Source organism: Prionailurus bengalensis, chromosome B4, assembly GCF_016509475.1.
Source record: "Prionailurus bengalensis isolate Pbe53 chromosome B4, Fcat_Pben_1.1_paternal_pri, whole genome shotgun sequence".
Classification (NCBI taxonomy): Eukaryota; Metazoa; Chordata; class Mammalia; order Carnivora; family Felidae; genus Prionailurus; species Prionailurus bengalensis.
The window spans coordinates 48,085,038-48,101,879 of NC_057358.1; the positions used below are offsets into that span (position 1 = coordinate 48,085,038).

Consider the following 16,842-nt stretch of genomic DNA (forward strand, 5'->3'; position numbering starts at 1 on the left):
AGTCAGACAGTCAATGGACTGAGACACCCAATTAAATCCTTTAGTAGTTTAAGCTATTGCATGTTTCTATTTTTTTAATTTAAAAAATTTTTATTTTATTTTAAATTTATTTATTTATTTTGAGAGAGGGAGAGAGAGAGAGTGAGCAGAAGGGGCAGAGAGAGACAGAGAGAGAGAGAGAAGCCCAAACACACTCCATACTGCCAGCACAGACCCCGACGCGGGGCTGGAACTCATGAACTTTGAGATCATGACGGGAGCTAACACCAAAATGTGGATGCCCAAATGACTGAGCCGCCAGGCACCCCTCTATTTTTTTTTTTTATACATCTCCATGTTGGGAGGCAGATGTTGTGAAAAGGATAAGCAGTAGCAAACAGGTAGAAAACTATACTTTTAATCCCAAACTAGCTCTACACCAACTCTGTGAAGACAGAGTGGTCCTGCTTACCAACGTATACCCTGGGAGCGCTGCACCTGGCAAAAGACTGTTTCTGGGTGAGTCTAGTTTAATTGCATGTGTTCTTAAAATGAAAGTGAAGTTTATCGGGCCATTCACAGAAGTTAGTCAAAGCAAGTCATTATGTCTTCAAGCTCAGGGAAGGGGTTTGGGGATGGTTCAGACACCCAAGGGGCAAGTGACACGTGTTGATATTTTCCCTAGAGTTGTTAACAGGGAAATGAGATTTAAAACTTTTTAACAGCAACGTCTTCAAAGTCAACACATTTGATAAATATCTGGGAGCGTTACTTTATAAAAACAAAGTATTTTTCTTCTATAAGATAAAAATGGAAGAAGTCACCTCATTTTTATATTACTCTGCACATCAAAACCCAAACGCTCACATTAAATTTATTGACTTGTGTATTCTAATATTTTCTATGAGTTGTTTTCAGCTGGAAAAAAAATCCTAACACTGTCTTAGAGTTTGTAAAATAGTCATAAGTGGCTTAAGTCGCCCTCTCCCATATTTGGAACCTAACTTCCCGAGCACTTCATTCATGAAAAAGTAAGTGGTTTTCAACCCAGAGCAATGAAATTTTACCTAATATATTCAGTAAGTTAGGAAGAGACAAGGAGGAAGAAAGGGGAGGAAGGATACAAAATAGGTAAGAGAAAATAGTTTAAAAATTAAGATTGCAACTTAAAGCTATTCAGATTGAGTTTCTCTAAGTAGTGTTGACTCTGGTCCTTGAAGTGTTTTTCTCCTTTATGTCCACTGACCATGATCTCTCAGTATCTCTTGGCATACCTTGGCAGTATACTTCCCCACTTCCCTTCTTGGGAAGGGCTCAGTAAACTGCTATATGGATTTTAGATTTGATTTGGCTCTTCATCAGAATCACTAAGAAAATAACTGATTCATGAATAAACGACCTCTAGGCAGCAAAATTCTAAGTGTTTCAGCTCTCACTCCCAGCGGAAATCAGAGCCTGGGACTCTTGCTGGATGGAGGACTATTTTGGGAAAGTGCTCACTGGGAACGGGGATGGGGAATGGGGAAAGTGAGGCCAGGAAGGAGGGAAAAGCTAATTCGAAGGTGCGATTTGAGATGGCCCGAACAGCGGTGTAGATAAACCCCTGATGACCCCATCCCAGGGATGGAAGGAGGAGCATTTATCCACCTGCTCCATCCTGCTTTGGGCAAAGGCTGCCCTGTGGGATGTTAAGTCCCTCTTGCCCGGTTTGCAGATGCTCCAGTGCTAGGTGGTTACCACACCAGAGAAGCTCTGAGGTAGAAAGCAAGGAATCCCTACAGCGTGGCTAGGGTGATGTGCCTTACCTTACAGCTTCCGAAGCTCGAATAAAGGGCAGTGACAAGGTGTGAGGTGCAATGCATAACGTGCCCAATATATTAGGTAAGTAGAGAGGGACATCTCTTTTAAAAAATAGTGTCAGGGGTGCCTGGGTGGCCCAGTCGGTTAAGCGTCCCACTCAGGCTCAGGTCGTGATCTCCTGAGTTCCTGAGTTCAAGCCCCGCGTTGGACTCTGTGCTGACAGCTCAGAGCCTGGAGCCTGCTTCGGATTCTGTGTCTCCAGAGCTCTATCTCTGCCCCTCCCTCACTCAAGCTCTATGTCTCTCTCTCTCAAAAAAAGTGAATAAACATTTAAAAAAATAGAGTCAAAGAAACAAAACGCTAATGCAGAAAAATGCTGAGACATTTGCTTGGATATGGAATGATCCCTTTCCTTCATTCCCTTGGAACGTACCTATTCCTCACTGCTAGTTTAAATCAAAATTCTTGCTAAAAGTCTTATCCACTCGGCCCCTTTCTGATTCTGCACTCTTAGCTCACTCCTCATCTAGAACACTCTTTAGTTTACATGTATTTGGGTGGATTTGGTTCACAAACTTGAATTACAAGCTCCTTGAGTATCAGAGGTGGCGTCTGTTACTTCATTGTATTGACTCCATCGGGCCTATCAAAGTGTTCTATTGATTATGTGACTGCCTACATCCTGAACTTTCACACCAGCTGGGAAGGTCACACTTTCACCCTAGCTGGGAAGGGGACAGGCTGGTATTGTCTGTATATTAATTCTAATGGTGAATTCGAATTTTGGTATCTTAGGTTTGCAAATGCTGGTTGCAACAATTTGCCACTACCTCATGTGCTGAGATTGTCACTGCATTTGCAAGGCTAACTGACACATTTCGGAGCAAGCCTTGAATCAAGAGATTTTCACAATTTCCCCCTGGAAGACTGTAACGTGATACCTGCTGTTTGCGCGGATGAGTTTCAAGTTTTAGATTAAAGTTTCCTCATAATTTCACTACCTCTCTTAGTTTCATCTTTTACTGCATTAAGTTCCTGTTTTGCAGTAGTACAAAGAATCAACATAATAACAGTAATAAATTTTCTAACTAATAAACTTTAAACTAACTAATAAAATTAAAAAAAAATTTTATCCAGGGGCGCCTGGGTGGCTCAGTCGGTTGAGCGCCCGACTTCGGCCCAGGTCATGATCTCACGTCCGTGAGTTCGAACCCTGCGTCAGGCTCTGTGCTGACAGCTCAGAGCCTGGAGCCTGTTTCTGATTCTGTGTCTCCTTCTCTCTCTGACCCTCCTGCATTCATGCTCTGTCTCTCTCTGTCTCAAAAATAAATAAACGTTAAAAAAAAAAAACCGAAAACTTTATCCATTTATTTTGAGAGAGAGAGAGCAGTGGAGGGGCAGAGAGAGAGAGAGAGAGAGAGAGAGACTCCCAAGCAGGCTCCACACTGTCAGCACAGAGCTTGATGTGGGGGTCGACCTCACAAATTGTGAGGTCATGACCTGAGCCAAAATCACGAGTTGGGTGTTTAACGAACTGAGCCATCCAGGCACCCCAGGAGGCTAGGTAAAGTTCAATCTTCAAGTGATTGTGAAATATAAGTTGTAGGAGCAACTGGAACTCACTCCATTTTTTTTTTTAAAGATGAAGCACAGGGGCGCCTGGGTGGCGCAGTCGGTTAAGCGTCCGACTTCAGCCAGGTCACGATCTCGCGGTCCGTGAGTTCGAGCCCCGCGTCGGGCTCCGGGCTGATGGCTCGGAGCCTGGAGCCTGTTTCCGATTCTGTGTCTCCCTCTCTCTCTGCCCCTCCCCCGTTCATGCTCTGTCTCTCTCTGTCCCCAAAATAAATAAACGTTGAAAAAAAAAATTAAAAAAAAAAAAAAAAAAAAAGATGAAGCACAAATGCATTTTAAAAACTTAAAAAATTGAACAAAATAAATCCTTTGAGATTCATTCCATTTTTGGTGCTGCTACCTCTTTTGCTATCTTAATAGTTAATGCTTTATAATTTAGAATCTTTCCTCCACCCCCCAAAAAACCCTAAAAGATAACAGGTGACAAAGTAAAAATAATGCGTAAAAAAGTGTGAAAACAAAAATTTCTGTTTTGTATGTCAGACATGGTTCCAAGCTGGAGTTTACGTGATTCGTAGCTTACCTATTATGAAAAGTTCTTAAAAAATATTCTACCTTGATTTAAAGACTTGAAGGAGGATCCTCTTACATTTTCTTCTGGAGAAAGATTTTGATCTTTGCTGTCAGATTCACATTTCCAGAAGGACTAGGAAACTAATTTTAATAATGCAAATGGGCACTTTCCCCAGAAGTTGTTCTGGAACTTATCTTGTACACATTTTTATAAACAAACTGATAGAGGGAGAGCACAAGACAATATTCAAGTTTACCAAGAACACTGACTTCTTTGGAGTCTGAAACCCCACGACAATGGGGATGAGCTGTAGGAAGATTTAGCGAGGCTCAGAAAGACCAAAAAGAGTTGGGAAATTCTTGATTCAGGATTAAATCATGATGAATACAATTGCATTTAGAGGGGCGCCTGGGTGGCTCAGTCGGTTGGGCGGCCGACTTCGGCTCGGGTCATGATCTCGCGGTCCGTGGGTTCGAGCCTTGCGTCGGGCTCTGTGCTGACAGCTCGGAGCCTGGAGCCTGTTTCGGATTCTGTGTCTCCCTCTCTCTGACCCTCCCCCATTCATGCTCTGTCTCTCTCTGTCTCAAAAATAAATAAATGTTAAAAAAAAATTTAAAAAAATTGCATTTAGAGAAATCAAGGTGATTTCAATGAATCAGTTATAACCCAGGAAAGAGACCTAGGGCACTGCTCACTTTTCTGCAGCACCTGCTTAACATGCTGGTGTGTACTCCAAATCCCTGAAATGTTGGACCATGATTAAGGAAAAAAACCCTGCTTTTATAACAAGTTGTTACTTCACAACACGTAGACTATCATCTGCAATCCTGGTTGTCTTATCAAAAGATCCATGATGACTTTCCAGAGAAGGGAAACTCCAACGGCCAATAGTAACGGTCACTCAGTTATACATCCCCCACCATTCGGGGCGCTGTCTCCCACAACCACCTTATGACACAGACACTACAATACCCACGTTACAGAAGAGGAAACTGAGGTACAGAGATAGTAGATAAGTGGCTGAAGGTCACACAGTAAGTATGGGAGCCAGGACTGAAACACAGGCAGTCTGGCTCCATGGTTTCTGCTTCTGGAATTCCATGCTACCTCTCTCATATTACACTTCCAAAAATGAACTGCCACAGAAAGAATGAACACATGGAGCAACTACCTCAAGTGAATTTGGAAATAAGAAGGGCCTCAGAGTTAAAGGATCAACTGAGAATAGCCTCAACCAAAGATCTACCAAGGCACCTTAAGGAGACTGAACAGTTCCCAAGATGGCAAATCCCCCACAACACATAAAGGTATTAGCCCATATAGAGAGGCAATGGGTTGGCCTCCGGTGGGCACCGGTGAGTCATGGAAGTGTGGAAGAGGCAGTGTCCCAGAGTCAAGGGCCAGCTGTGCCAGGCAAGCGTTGTCTAGGCCAACGGAAGCCTCAGTCTTACTGGGGAGCAAATCAATCAGGCCTTCAGCCTGAGAAGCCCTGATATTATCTATCTGGTGTAATTTGATTATAAGAAAGGGGCTGGGGCAATCTGCTCAAACTTAATTATTGGTATTTTGGTGAAGAGACTTGGGTGAATCAGCTTCTTTGTATCTGATCAGCTCTAGAGCTCGGGAGAGAACGCATTTCCAGAATCTAGCCCTGCAAGTCCAGGGGCCAGATTTGGAACCAGTTTTACCACAAAGCACATGCCAACTTAAAAGTTCTCGGCAACCAACTCATCTCTTTCCCTAGTGATGTGACTTCACTCTACACACCACTTAGAAAAATTATGTAAGACATTCCTAAAAACAAATATGGGGCTTTTCAATCTGGAAGGATAAAGGCAATGCTATTAAATGGCTGGAGTGTATAACCGATTAAAAGACAGGCAAGGATGAACGTGCAATTGTTTGCCAATGTTTCTGTAGGGATGAAGCTACCAAGTAAGCTTTTAAAACTTAAGGATGTTTTTGGATTAAGAGGTGCACACTGGTAGCTATCAAAATCATCCCAGGGAGATGAAAATGCAATCCCTTCAGTGTTTGTTGGGTACGCGTCAAATTCAGAGTACCGAGCAGGGCACTTCAGAGAAAACATGACAAGCAAGAGGTAGCAAAGGCTGTCAGTCTAGTAGAAGGGTAAAACAGAGCAGAAAAGTTGCACCGGAAAGCAGGTTACTATGGGTGGAACAAAGGAAACAGATCACGTCTGTTCTAAGTAATCAGTGTGGGCATCACCAGCTGTTCCACAAGACCATGGTAAGAAGTCTTTTCCGGATTGCCAGGCACAGTGCTGTCAGGATCACTGACCGCAGAAACTTCCTCGCTCTTTGCCTTGACTCCGGACCAAACTGGCCTGGTGTCAGCTGATTATTTGGAGAACTCAGTGTAAGCAGCTGTTTCTTGTCAGGTGATAACTTCTTAAATAAACAGTGCCTCATCTTCAGAAAAATAATATCTCTACCTCACTCCTCAGGCTGTCCCCTCCATCTAATGAACATTTAAAACAACCCAGGGGTGCCTGGGTGGCTCAGTTGGTTAGGCGACCGACTTTGGCTCAGGTTATGATCTCCCAGTTTGTGAGTTCGAGCCCCGCGTCAGGCTCTGTGCTGACAGCTCAGAGCGTGGAGCCTGCCTCGGATTCTGCGTCTCCCCCTTTCTCTAACCCTCCCCTGCTCACCACGCTCTGTGTTTCTCTGTCTCTCAATAATAAATGTAAAAATAAATAAATAAACAAACCCGAAAACTCCAGAGGAACAGAAAAGTTAGAAGGGTTTCACCCATCATTCTGGACACAAAAAGCCATTTCCGTTTCTGGAGCACCTTCTAGCCTGTCCCAGGCACGTCTGAATGAGCAGCTGGGCATGAGCTGGGCATGAGCGCCACCTCCATATCCCAGGCAAGGAACAGAATGTGCAGGTAAATCAGGAGTCAGGGGTCTGGGGGTGCATGGCTGCTGATCCCAGAGGCCCAGGCAGTTTAAAAGACTGGAAAGATTTAAGAGTGGTAAGTGGGCAAGTTGTGAAAGCAAAGAGCTTGAAATCTGGTAACTGTGGTTGCTTGTCGATGGAAGGTGGTGTAATAAGAATCAGTACACTCATTTGGGAAGGGGTTTGCTCTCCCGAACTCCACCCTACTCTGGCACAAGTTCAGCACAGAAAAGGGCTTATGAAATAAACTTAATCCTCCCTTAATATTACTGTTGAAGTCTTTCAAGTGTCTATGGTTAATCTTGGTCTTATCCATTGGGAAGAAAACTGATAAATCCAGGAGTTTTTTTGTTCTTGTTTGCTTTTTTGTTTCGTTTTGTTTTTGTTTTTTTGTTTTTTTCACAAAGGGCATAGATTGGTGTTAATATCTGTAAGGATAACGCCTGTTTTACAAAGGGGGTTGTATTTAAGTAAATGCCATTTGTCAACTCAGCAACGACTTCACTTGCTGCGTATCTTAACCCAGACTACTGAATTTCTCTCAATTTCAAACGTTCTGTAGAATGAGGATAACAAATCCTACTTAGGGCTGTGGTAAGCATTAATAGGAAAAGCCCTTTAGCACACCGCCTGGCACATAACAAGCTGACAATACCAGGTTGCGGTTATTTTAAACCAAAGCCATTGGCAGTTGAGAAGCAAAACTGGCAGTCCGAAATCAGACCTCTAAGATGTGAATAAATACATTTTATTTATAAATATATTTATATTTAAACATGTTATTTATTATTTATTATATTTTATTTATATTTTATTATTAATTTATTAATTTATTATATATTTATTTATTATATTTATTATAAATATATTTATTTATACTGGTTGTTTTAGGACCAGTAGAGAAAGGCTCAGCAAGCCAAGTGTCGCGCAGGAGCGAACTGATTTATTGGCCAAGAATTCTGGCCAACACTTCTTAAGTTCGCAGAAGCACACCCCGTGCCCTTCTCGGGGGCCATCCCGGAGCTGCGGCGGGCCGCAGCGGGTCCGGCCCGTCCCCCCGCCCCGCGGCGTCCCCTCAGAACCCAGACACCCGCTGGGAGTCAACTTGGCCGAGCCCGGGCGCGGGCGCGGGCGCGGGCGGGAGCGCACGGAGCGGCTGCGGGCGCAGCGCGGGGCACGCAGGCGCCTGTCCCCGGACTCCCCCTCCCCGGGGCCTCAGGTCCTCGGGGCGCGCACGGCTCACCTGCCAGGCTCGGCGACACCGCGGCGGCCAACAGCAGCAGCAGCGGCAGCAGCGGCGGGGTCGGCGGCGCGGACAGCCCCGGGCGCCCGTCCCGGCTGCGGCGGGCCATCGCTCGCCGGCCGCGACCTCCCCCGGTTGGACGAGGCAGCTGTCGTGAGAGCGGCTCTAGGGCCGGCTGCACGGCGCAGCGTCTCCGAGGTTGGGGCGTCCCTAACTTCCCTCTTCCATTAGCCCTGCCTGTTTGGGGCTTTTAGGGGCGAGGAAGCCTCACGTGGCCTTCGGAACAACCTTCGCCCCGCAGGGCCCCAGTCTGGGAAAGGCGGGTCCTTTCTGACCCTTTAGCACCCTGTGGGCTGGGCTGGGCAAGTTCCCCAGCTGCGCTTATGCGATCTGGAGAGGGTACGTGCCACTTTCCCTGCGCTCGTCGGGCAGTTTTGCGGCCCAAGGTCTGAACGAACCAGTTCACATCAACACCGCTAGCCTCTGTCGCCAGGTTCGGCCACTCGTCTGTAGCTGCTGGGATGAGGCACCCTGGGCGATGGTGACAGGCATGCCCCTGCCTATACGCAGCTCTGCTTCTTTGCCATTCTGCAGTGGTCTTCACGGGTCCCCTAATGCCTCAGTGATCAGTGCCCCTCCATCTCGGCTGTTTAAGCTAGATCCATTTGCTGCAGCCCAGGACTTTCGCTCCTTTGCCGTTCTCTCCATTGGCTGGAGCCACCACTAGAATGTGATTCAGACGGGGCTGAAACTAGATCTATCCCTGAGTTCCCGCGAAGTTCCCATTTCTGTGGGGGGGGGGGGGTCAGTTGACATTGTGAAGTAGGCAAAACTATCCCTTGGGTGACATTGTGAAGTTGGCAAAGGGTGCCCTAGGTGACATTGTGAAGTAGGCAAAATGCATTTTATTTCTTCCATAAGCATTTGTTGAGCCCATCTTAGGTGCCAGGTGCCCGGGATATACAGACAATCAAGAGCATGTCCTACCAGACAAGAAGGGACAAAGCCCTATAAATAAACGGGTGCTCGGAATTTGCCATTAGTACTGTAACAGAGCTATGGTTAAGGTACAGTGTGGGAACCCAGGACCAGGACAAGCCACTACAGAGTGGGGTGGGGGGGCGCTAAGTACCCCACTCTCTTCTCTTGGTCTTTCTTGCAAGCTTAACTGAGATGTCAAGCGGAGATGGGAAGGGAGGACAAGAAGCAGCTTTCTTAGAGAGGGAGATACATTTACAGTTGTTAGAATAGATGTAGAACAATTACACCACATCTCTGTGCAAATTGTTGAACACAAGTCCTAAGCCATCATTTTGTTTGGTGTCAGCACCGATTACAGTACCTGGATGATAATGTCACTTAACGAATGAAGGAACTGAGGACATTGCAAAAAGTGCACATTTTTCTTCAAGTGAGAAAATTAAAGTGAAGGCAAATTATGAGGATTCTGGCTGCGCCACGTTGGGAAGAGAGCTACGTGGGACATCCAAAGTTGTGCCACCCCAGATATTTGAGTCATGCTACCCTCTACCACCTTCTTTCATCTTACTAATCCTTCCAATGCAAGGAGCCAAGTATTTGGATGTGATCATGTATGTAAAAATACCTGGTGGGAGCTATGAGACAAGCATTCATCTATTAGGTAGTCATCAAATATTTGTTGACTTCCATGTTCCAGACATAGAGCAATAAGCAAGGTGGACAAAATCTCTGTTCTCACAAAGCTTGCACTCTAGTGGGGGAAGCAAATTATGTAAATAAATTAATTCAATCAGGGTTTCTCAACTTCAGCACTGTGACATTTTGGGCCATACAATTCTTTGTTGTTGGGGGTTGTCCTATGTATCCCCTGGCCAGTATCCACTAAATGCCAGTATCATCCCTCCCGCCAAGTTGTAACGATCTCAATGACTCCAGACTAATTGCCAAATGCTCCCCTAAGGGGCAAAATTGCCCTCAGTCGAGAATCACCGGATTGGATGATGATACATCTTACCTTCTTTAAATTGGAGGCAGGGCAGGGGGGTTACTTCTCAGGGAGGGATATGAGCAGCCAAACTCACACCAAACTGAGAAGAGAAGGACCACAGAAGATGTTGACTATGAAAGGTCTTTATCACTTTTCTGGCAGACATGTGTGGTTTGGGGCGTCTCACCAGCCATTACCTTATCCCTGGTGCTACTTTTTCCTGAATCTGGGCTCCACTGGTTTAGGAGTTGCAGTGAGCAAGAGGGAGGCATGTTTCCACCCAGAGACACAATAATAGTTTCATTGAGCTGGGATTTGAAATTACTGCTTGGTCTTCACTGGGCTTCTCTGGAAAAAAATAAAAAGGACGCGAATGGGATTATTGTGTTGGTTAGAGTGGTTGAGCCTGACAATGAAATGGAAATACAGCTACAGAGTAGTAGGAGGGAGCAGTAGAAGAAGCTCAGGGGAGTTCCTACTGAAATGATTAATGAATGTGCTGTCGCCTCACCTAGGCAGCACCACTAGGGACTAAGGCTCCTCACCCCACTAGGCAAACAACCCCAGCCGGCTGAGATACTGGCCCCAGTCTATAGCTGGGTGACCAGTTACAGAAACAGAGATGGTGACCTCTGTGTTTCTTCGCTTGCTGTAACATATAGATGATGGCTTCAAAATTGTACAGTTCCAGAATGCAATGCACACATGTAAATTTATTTCTTCTCATAACTAACTTAGCATTCAAACACTTATCCACTGACAGTAGAGCTTTTCACAGGTCAAATTTTGGGTTATTCAGTCTTATTTGGGCTAAGTCCTTACCATCCTTTGCCTTCTCTGTATCCTTCCCCATTTCCTGGACATTGATCTCAGTTTCAGGCGCCTTACATATTGACCTGATATTGGATAAGAGGCATCTACTCTGTGAGTCACCCTCTGGGCTTAGTGGTCTCCACCAAGATGTGGTTTATCTTTTCTGATCCTTTATCTGTGGTTCTTGGCTTTGAGTCTAGATTCTTACACATTCTGTGTGTATTAGTTAAGGTAATGCTAGCTATTATGACAAATAAACTCCAAAAGTTCAATGGGTTAATACAACAGAAGTTTATGTGTGGCTCACATCCCAGTTCAGTGTGGGAGTTCTTAATTTGTATGTGGCTTCCTTTCATTTAGAAATTTAGAAACCCAGAGGTGCCAGGTGGTTCAGTCAGTTAAGTGCCCGACTCTTGATTTCGGCTCAGGTCATGATGTCACTCACGGTCAATGGGATTGAGTCCTGCGCCGGGCTCCGCGCTGAGTGCGGAGTCTGCCTAAGATTCTCTCTCTCCCTCTGTCTCTCCCCCTGGTCTCACTCTCACTCTCTCTCTCAAAAAAAAGAAAAAGGAAAAAGAAATTTAGAAACCCAGCTTCCTTTCATCTTGTGGTTCCACATTCCCTGAGGCAGAGGCTCCCAAACTTTGTTGGTTCATAGTGTCCTTCGGGTCTCAGCAATATATTCTTGGGGCTGCAGACCAAAAGAAATATCTAATAGTTCCTTTTATTCAGTGGTTAGTGCTAAACAACTTAATAATAGTAGTTTTCTCAGTGTCCTGGGACAGTGGTATGCTTTCTTCAAAAATCAATAATATCCCAAATACACTCTTCAGTTCATTATGGTGTGATCTACTGATATTACTATTTCCTGTGAAAATTTAATATATTCTAAGCATGTCTTGTGAACTCATTATGGTTGTCAAACTAGAGGCAGAGATAATCACCCTAGGACCTTGGAGTCTTTTCTTCCAACCAGAAGAAGGGGAAAGAGTATAGTGTAGCCCTGCTTTTTAATCACTTTTGCTCGTATTCCACTGGCGGTCTCCAGACATATCGCCATACCTATAGGCCAGAGAGGCTGGGAAATGCAGCAGTTTGTAGCTGGAACATCACCCCCCAGTAGGGAAACATGATTTTTTGTGGGCAGCTAGCTGTTTCTGATACTATTCGGCAACCTCTCCATCCAGATTTGGATTCTACTGGGTCCTTTGGCTCATTCTCAAGTGTGTCTGATCTCTGGGGTGTGGCAGTAGGGACTCAAAGATACTCTAGTGTGTGTCGATTAGTGAGCCTATCTGGGGGTACATCTCCCCAGACACTTCCCCCAGTTGTTGCTACTCTACAAATCAGGTGCCGTGAGGGGCACACAACTTCAAAGTTTTGCAAGTTCGTGAACTATGCTCTGGAAATTTTAAACATACTTTCCTCTGGTAATTCGAGACCTATCTTGGGTTTCTGTTACCAAATATTTCCACACGCAGCCCCACCCAGCAAGTAGGTGACTCACCCCCCCAAAGGAAGGGTGGTACTGGCCTTTGCATCAACCCACTACACATTTCTCTTATCAACTCTTCAAACTTTTTACTTCTCTGGATAAAACTAACTCAACATTATTATAATTCTTATTCCAATTTATCTTTTTAATGTATTTTTTAAATCTTATTTTATTTTTGAGACAGAGAGAGAGAGACAGAGCATGAGTGGGGGAGGGACAGAGAGAGAGAGGGAGACACAGAATCCGAAGCAGACTTCAGGCTCCGAGCTGTCAGCACAGAGCCTGACCTGGGGCTCAAACTGATAAACCGCAAGATCATGACCTGAGCTGAAGTCGGACGCTTAACCAACTTAGCCACCCAGGTGCCCCCCAATTTATTGTTCTTGAATATGCCCTTTTATGCCCTTTTATTTAAATCTATGTCTTTCAAGGTTCCAAACCAAGGTTTTGAATATTTTAAAATATTTTCCTCTCCCAGAAGAAAGGTTACAGCTTTGAAGACTACGATCTTTGTCTACTCAAGACCTCAAAAAGACACAAATTTTACGCTTTGATCTTTCAGTATTTTCATTTTTCCTCCCTTGAGCAATGAGCCTAGGACTCTTGGAATAAATAGAGTGAAGGAAGCTTTACAAGATTAAACAGTTTCTCAGAAGACAAATGTGTAGGGTAATGTCTTAGACTGCTATCCAACTATTCTGTGTGTTTACTTCTGTAACTAATTCTTCTCGTCTTTTCTATTCTTTCCCTCCATTATTGTGTGTAGGCCGTTTTGGTAGTTAAACTTATCATTTGGCCTATAGGTGTCAGAAGATAGAGCTGAGATTGCTACAGAACCGAAGAAAGGATGGACATGCCTCAGAAATCTTGGACTTGGGTTTGATGCTTGTGGAGCTAGTTTTGACTGCTTCCCACCCAGTACTGTGATGTGTGCCTGTCCTTTCTGCTACTCACTGACCTGCCCTTTCTATAAGTTGCCACCCATTATGCTTTCCAGGCTGCACGTGTCTTGCAAGTTGCATACACAAAAGAGGGGCTGCCCTTGGTCAGTGATTGTAGGGTAATCAGCACGTTTTGGCTTTAGGGTCATGGCATACAGGTGAGAGGTGTATCAGCAATGGTTTAGTGCAGCCAGAGATGTAGCACTTAAGAAAGAAGTTTCTGTACAAGTTGAATACTGACACAGTAGTTTGTGATTACCCTTTTTCCTACAGCTGACACACACGAACTTTTTACCCTGTCGATAGGCATCTTTATCCCCATCTGTCCCTCCAAAGAGGCTGAAAAAGTCACTCCCAAATACTTTTAGGGTACAGAGGATTTTCTGCATTGGTAAAGGATGTAATCTGGTGCCAGACAGCCCTTTTTTTTTTTTTTTTTTCAAAATGTTCTAAATCTCTTTTTCTAGCTCTTGCCGAAATTCAGTGGCTACATCCTGGAGTACCTACCACTGGCTTCCTCTATTTTTTTCTCTACTGTTAATAATTTAGCATCACCTCTTCATTCTATAGACAGAAGTACAAATGCCAAATAAAAACAACTGCAAATTAAACCTTTCCTTAGTGGGGCTTAACCTTGACTATAGATGTGAAATATTTCGGTGATGAATGTCCCTGCTTTTCTTTCAGGTTATAAGAAAGGACTTAAACCTGAACGGTACATAACAATGAATAAATGAAAAATACTTGATAAATATTTGATAAGGATGGCTGCTCCTGAAGTTTTAAAACAAAGACAGTAAGAAGAAACTTTTAGGCAGTTAGTTCTTGCAAACTGTCTAGAAGTCAACACTGTTAACCCGGGTCAAAACTCCAGAAAATGTTACTAGGAAAAGATCCTATTTTAGCCTAGTTGCGTAAACTAGATGTGCCTCTCCTGGACACAGGAAATGGAGTGTACATTGTGCATATTAATTTTCCAGACAACTGTAGGCTGAGAAGGGAGTCCTGAGGGAGTGGTGTCAAAGGAAATTTGAATACTCTCTCTGTTGAGAAACTGTCTGCTGTTCATTGGCTTCTGTTAAATCATAAAAATTCAACTGAGTACATTTAAAGATCAAATTGGCTTTATTCAACAATTCATGAATCGAGCAACACCCCATCTAGCAAATAGAAAAGACCTCCACTGAGCTGTGGAAAAGGAAAGGTTTTTAAAGGCAGAAAGGGGGTGGAAAAAGGAAGTTCTTCCTGCATAGAGTACAGTTTCAGGAAAGGTCCCCCTCCTAAGGGGAGCAGAAGTGGAGACTACCTCTCTGGTATTGATCAGGTAATCCCAGGTTGACTGGTTAAAAATCACCATCTCTGGAGAGGTAGAAAGTGCTGTTATGTTAGACATTAAGTCATGGTTTACCCATGTGGGGCTTAGCACAAGTGACTCTAATTTGGGGCTGTTCTCTCTCTCTCTCTCTCTCTCTCCTCTCTCTCTCTCTCTCAGACACTTCCTAATTGGTTTACATCTTCAGAATCCCCTTTTCCACGCTACCACCCATACCTAAACTCTGGGCACCCCTGCCCTGCCCTCTTTCGCAGCCAGCAGATTCTTCCCTTAAAACTGATTCTCTCAAGCCTCAATCCATCAGTCTTACTGCCCTGGAGGCTAGAACACATTTCAGGCTCACCAAAGCTTTCTCTCAACAAAGGTGGTTCTCCCCTTAGGGGTAATTGCATACCACTTCTAAGAAAAGAGTAGGTTCTGAATTGGTCCCAAAGCAAAAACAAAACCAAACAAAACTGTGAACTTGCCAGTGGGGGGTTGTGTGTGGGAAATGTTACCTACAAAACATGAAACATCAGATTAACTTTGCCACGGGAGAATCATCTACATACATACTTTTTGAGAGGAAAGGTTGTGGTCATGAAATTTTATACTGGGTTAATTTTAGTTCATGTATTAAGGTAACAGATATTAAAGGACTCAGAAAATAGAACTTCTCTGAATCACTTTTGAAAAAATTACTTTGATAGTCTTCGACTGATAGAGTCGACTATTTTCGACTCAGAAAATAAAACTTCTCTGAATCATTTTTGAAAAAATTACTTTGATAGTCTTCGACTGACTGACACATCAAAATTCAGGCCAGAAGAATGGGGAAGACATAATGTAACAATTGAGAGGGGGATCTTTCACTCAGTTTGGTAATTCAAGACCCCAAATTCAGGGATCAGGTTCTCGGTGTTCTCAGCTGGGCTCCACAAGCTAGGGGCAGGGTGGCCTCAGGGCTTCCTTTGCCAAGACCGTGTTTTCTTTCTGCTTCCTCTTCTTGCCCTGTGACACAAGGTGCATTTCTCAAGCTGCATACTTCATAGCACAGGGCAGATTACTTCCTTGCTGTGGTTGATAACCATTTAAAGCACAAGTCGATGCTTTTCTGGTCAGCACTTGCTACCAAGCAACTTGGTTGGAACGCTAGGTCAACAAGAATTACCTAACAGAAGCAACGTTGCATAAAAACCATAATGGCCATTTTCATTGCCAAATAAATTGAGCAATGATTTTCTACATCCTTATAACTCCTCTTGAATAACGAGTCATGCTTTTAAAAATCGGCTCTGAAAAGCAAATGACTCAGGGGCAATCTATTAACAGTCCCAGAGCCCACCCTCTTACTGTTTATCTTCTAGGGAATGATGTTATTAACTAGGCTTTGGTAGTGTGGGATCTTTGGCTGAGCTAAACTAGAATTCATGTTTGGATGTGTCTGATGCATGCATGAGCCCATATGTAGTCACCTACCTGAGGTGGTTTGTACTGAAGAAGGATACTGGACAACTAGGTTTGTGTGTGGGCTCTTGGGGAAAAGCAGAACGGGTGGGGAAAAGGAAGAAGGGAGGGAGAGAAAAGCATGATGTCTCGCCATAACTTGCCTGCCTTGTTAACTTGATTTGAGCTCTCAGAAGAGGAAGGGGCTTTAGGCAGAGGCAGAAAAAGCAAATGTCAAGGAGTTTGTGAGACTTGGGGCCATTCGATCATTGTGCCAGATGACAGCAGGGGCTGTGCAGTGGGGAAGAGAATACTTTCCTTGTTCGCATGGCTTCCATTAAGTATAAACTGCAGGGAGGACCAAATTGTATTGACCCGGTTGAGATAAAATGCATCCTATGGTCAAGCCCCACCATGATACCATGAGCAGAGCCCCAAAACTAAATAGTTTAATATAAGGGACATGCTTGTGCAAGGTTAATGAAATGGGAATGTGGCTGGAAGAAAGGTGGGACTTAATTGACAATTGTACCAAACCTGAATTTGTCTCACTGCATGCATAAGTTGTTACATATTCAAATGGATACAAATTTTAAATGGGGTGGAGAAGGGGAAGCCGGCTAAGCAAAGGAAAGAATTACAAGAGTGTGTTGTAACGCATGCTTCTGTGTTGTAGGATTGGAGGTGATTTTTCCCCATGTCCGTATTTCCCAAAATTTTTTATGACAAGAACATAGTAGTTTTGTCATCTAAAAATTTTATTTTTATTTTAAAATA

General features: G+C 44.1%; 1 protein-coding gene across 1 annotated transcript in view; it reads right to left on the reverse strand.

Annotated features, from left to right (window-relative positions):
• The window catches only part of PLBD1 (phospholipase B domain containing 1), a 55,379-nt gene extending 46,528 nt beyond the window's left edge, over positions 1-8,851 (reverse strand). The window contains exon 1 of the mRNA XM_043562425.1: positions 8,090-8,851. Coding sequence (XP_043418360.1) covers positions 8,090-8,198 — 109 coding nt within the window. The 5' untranslated portion in view covers positions 8,199-8,851. The remainder of the gene's footprint in view (positions 1-8,089) is intronic.
• Positions 8,852-16,842: the final 7,991 nt, after the last annotated feature.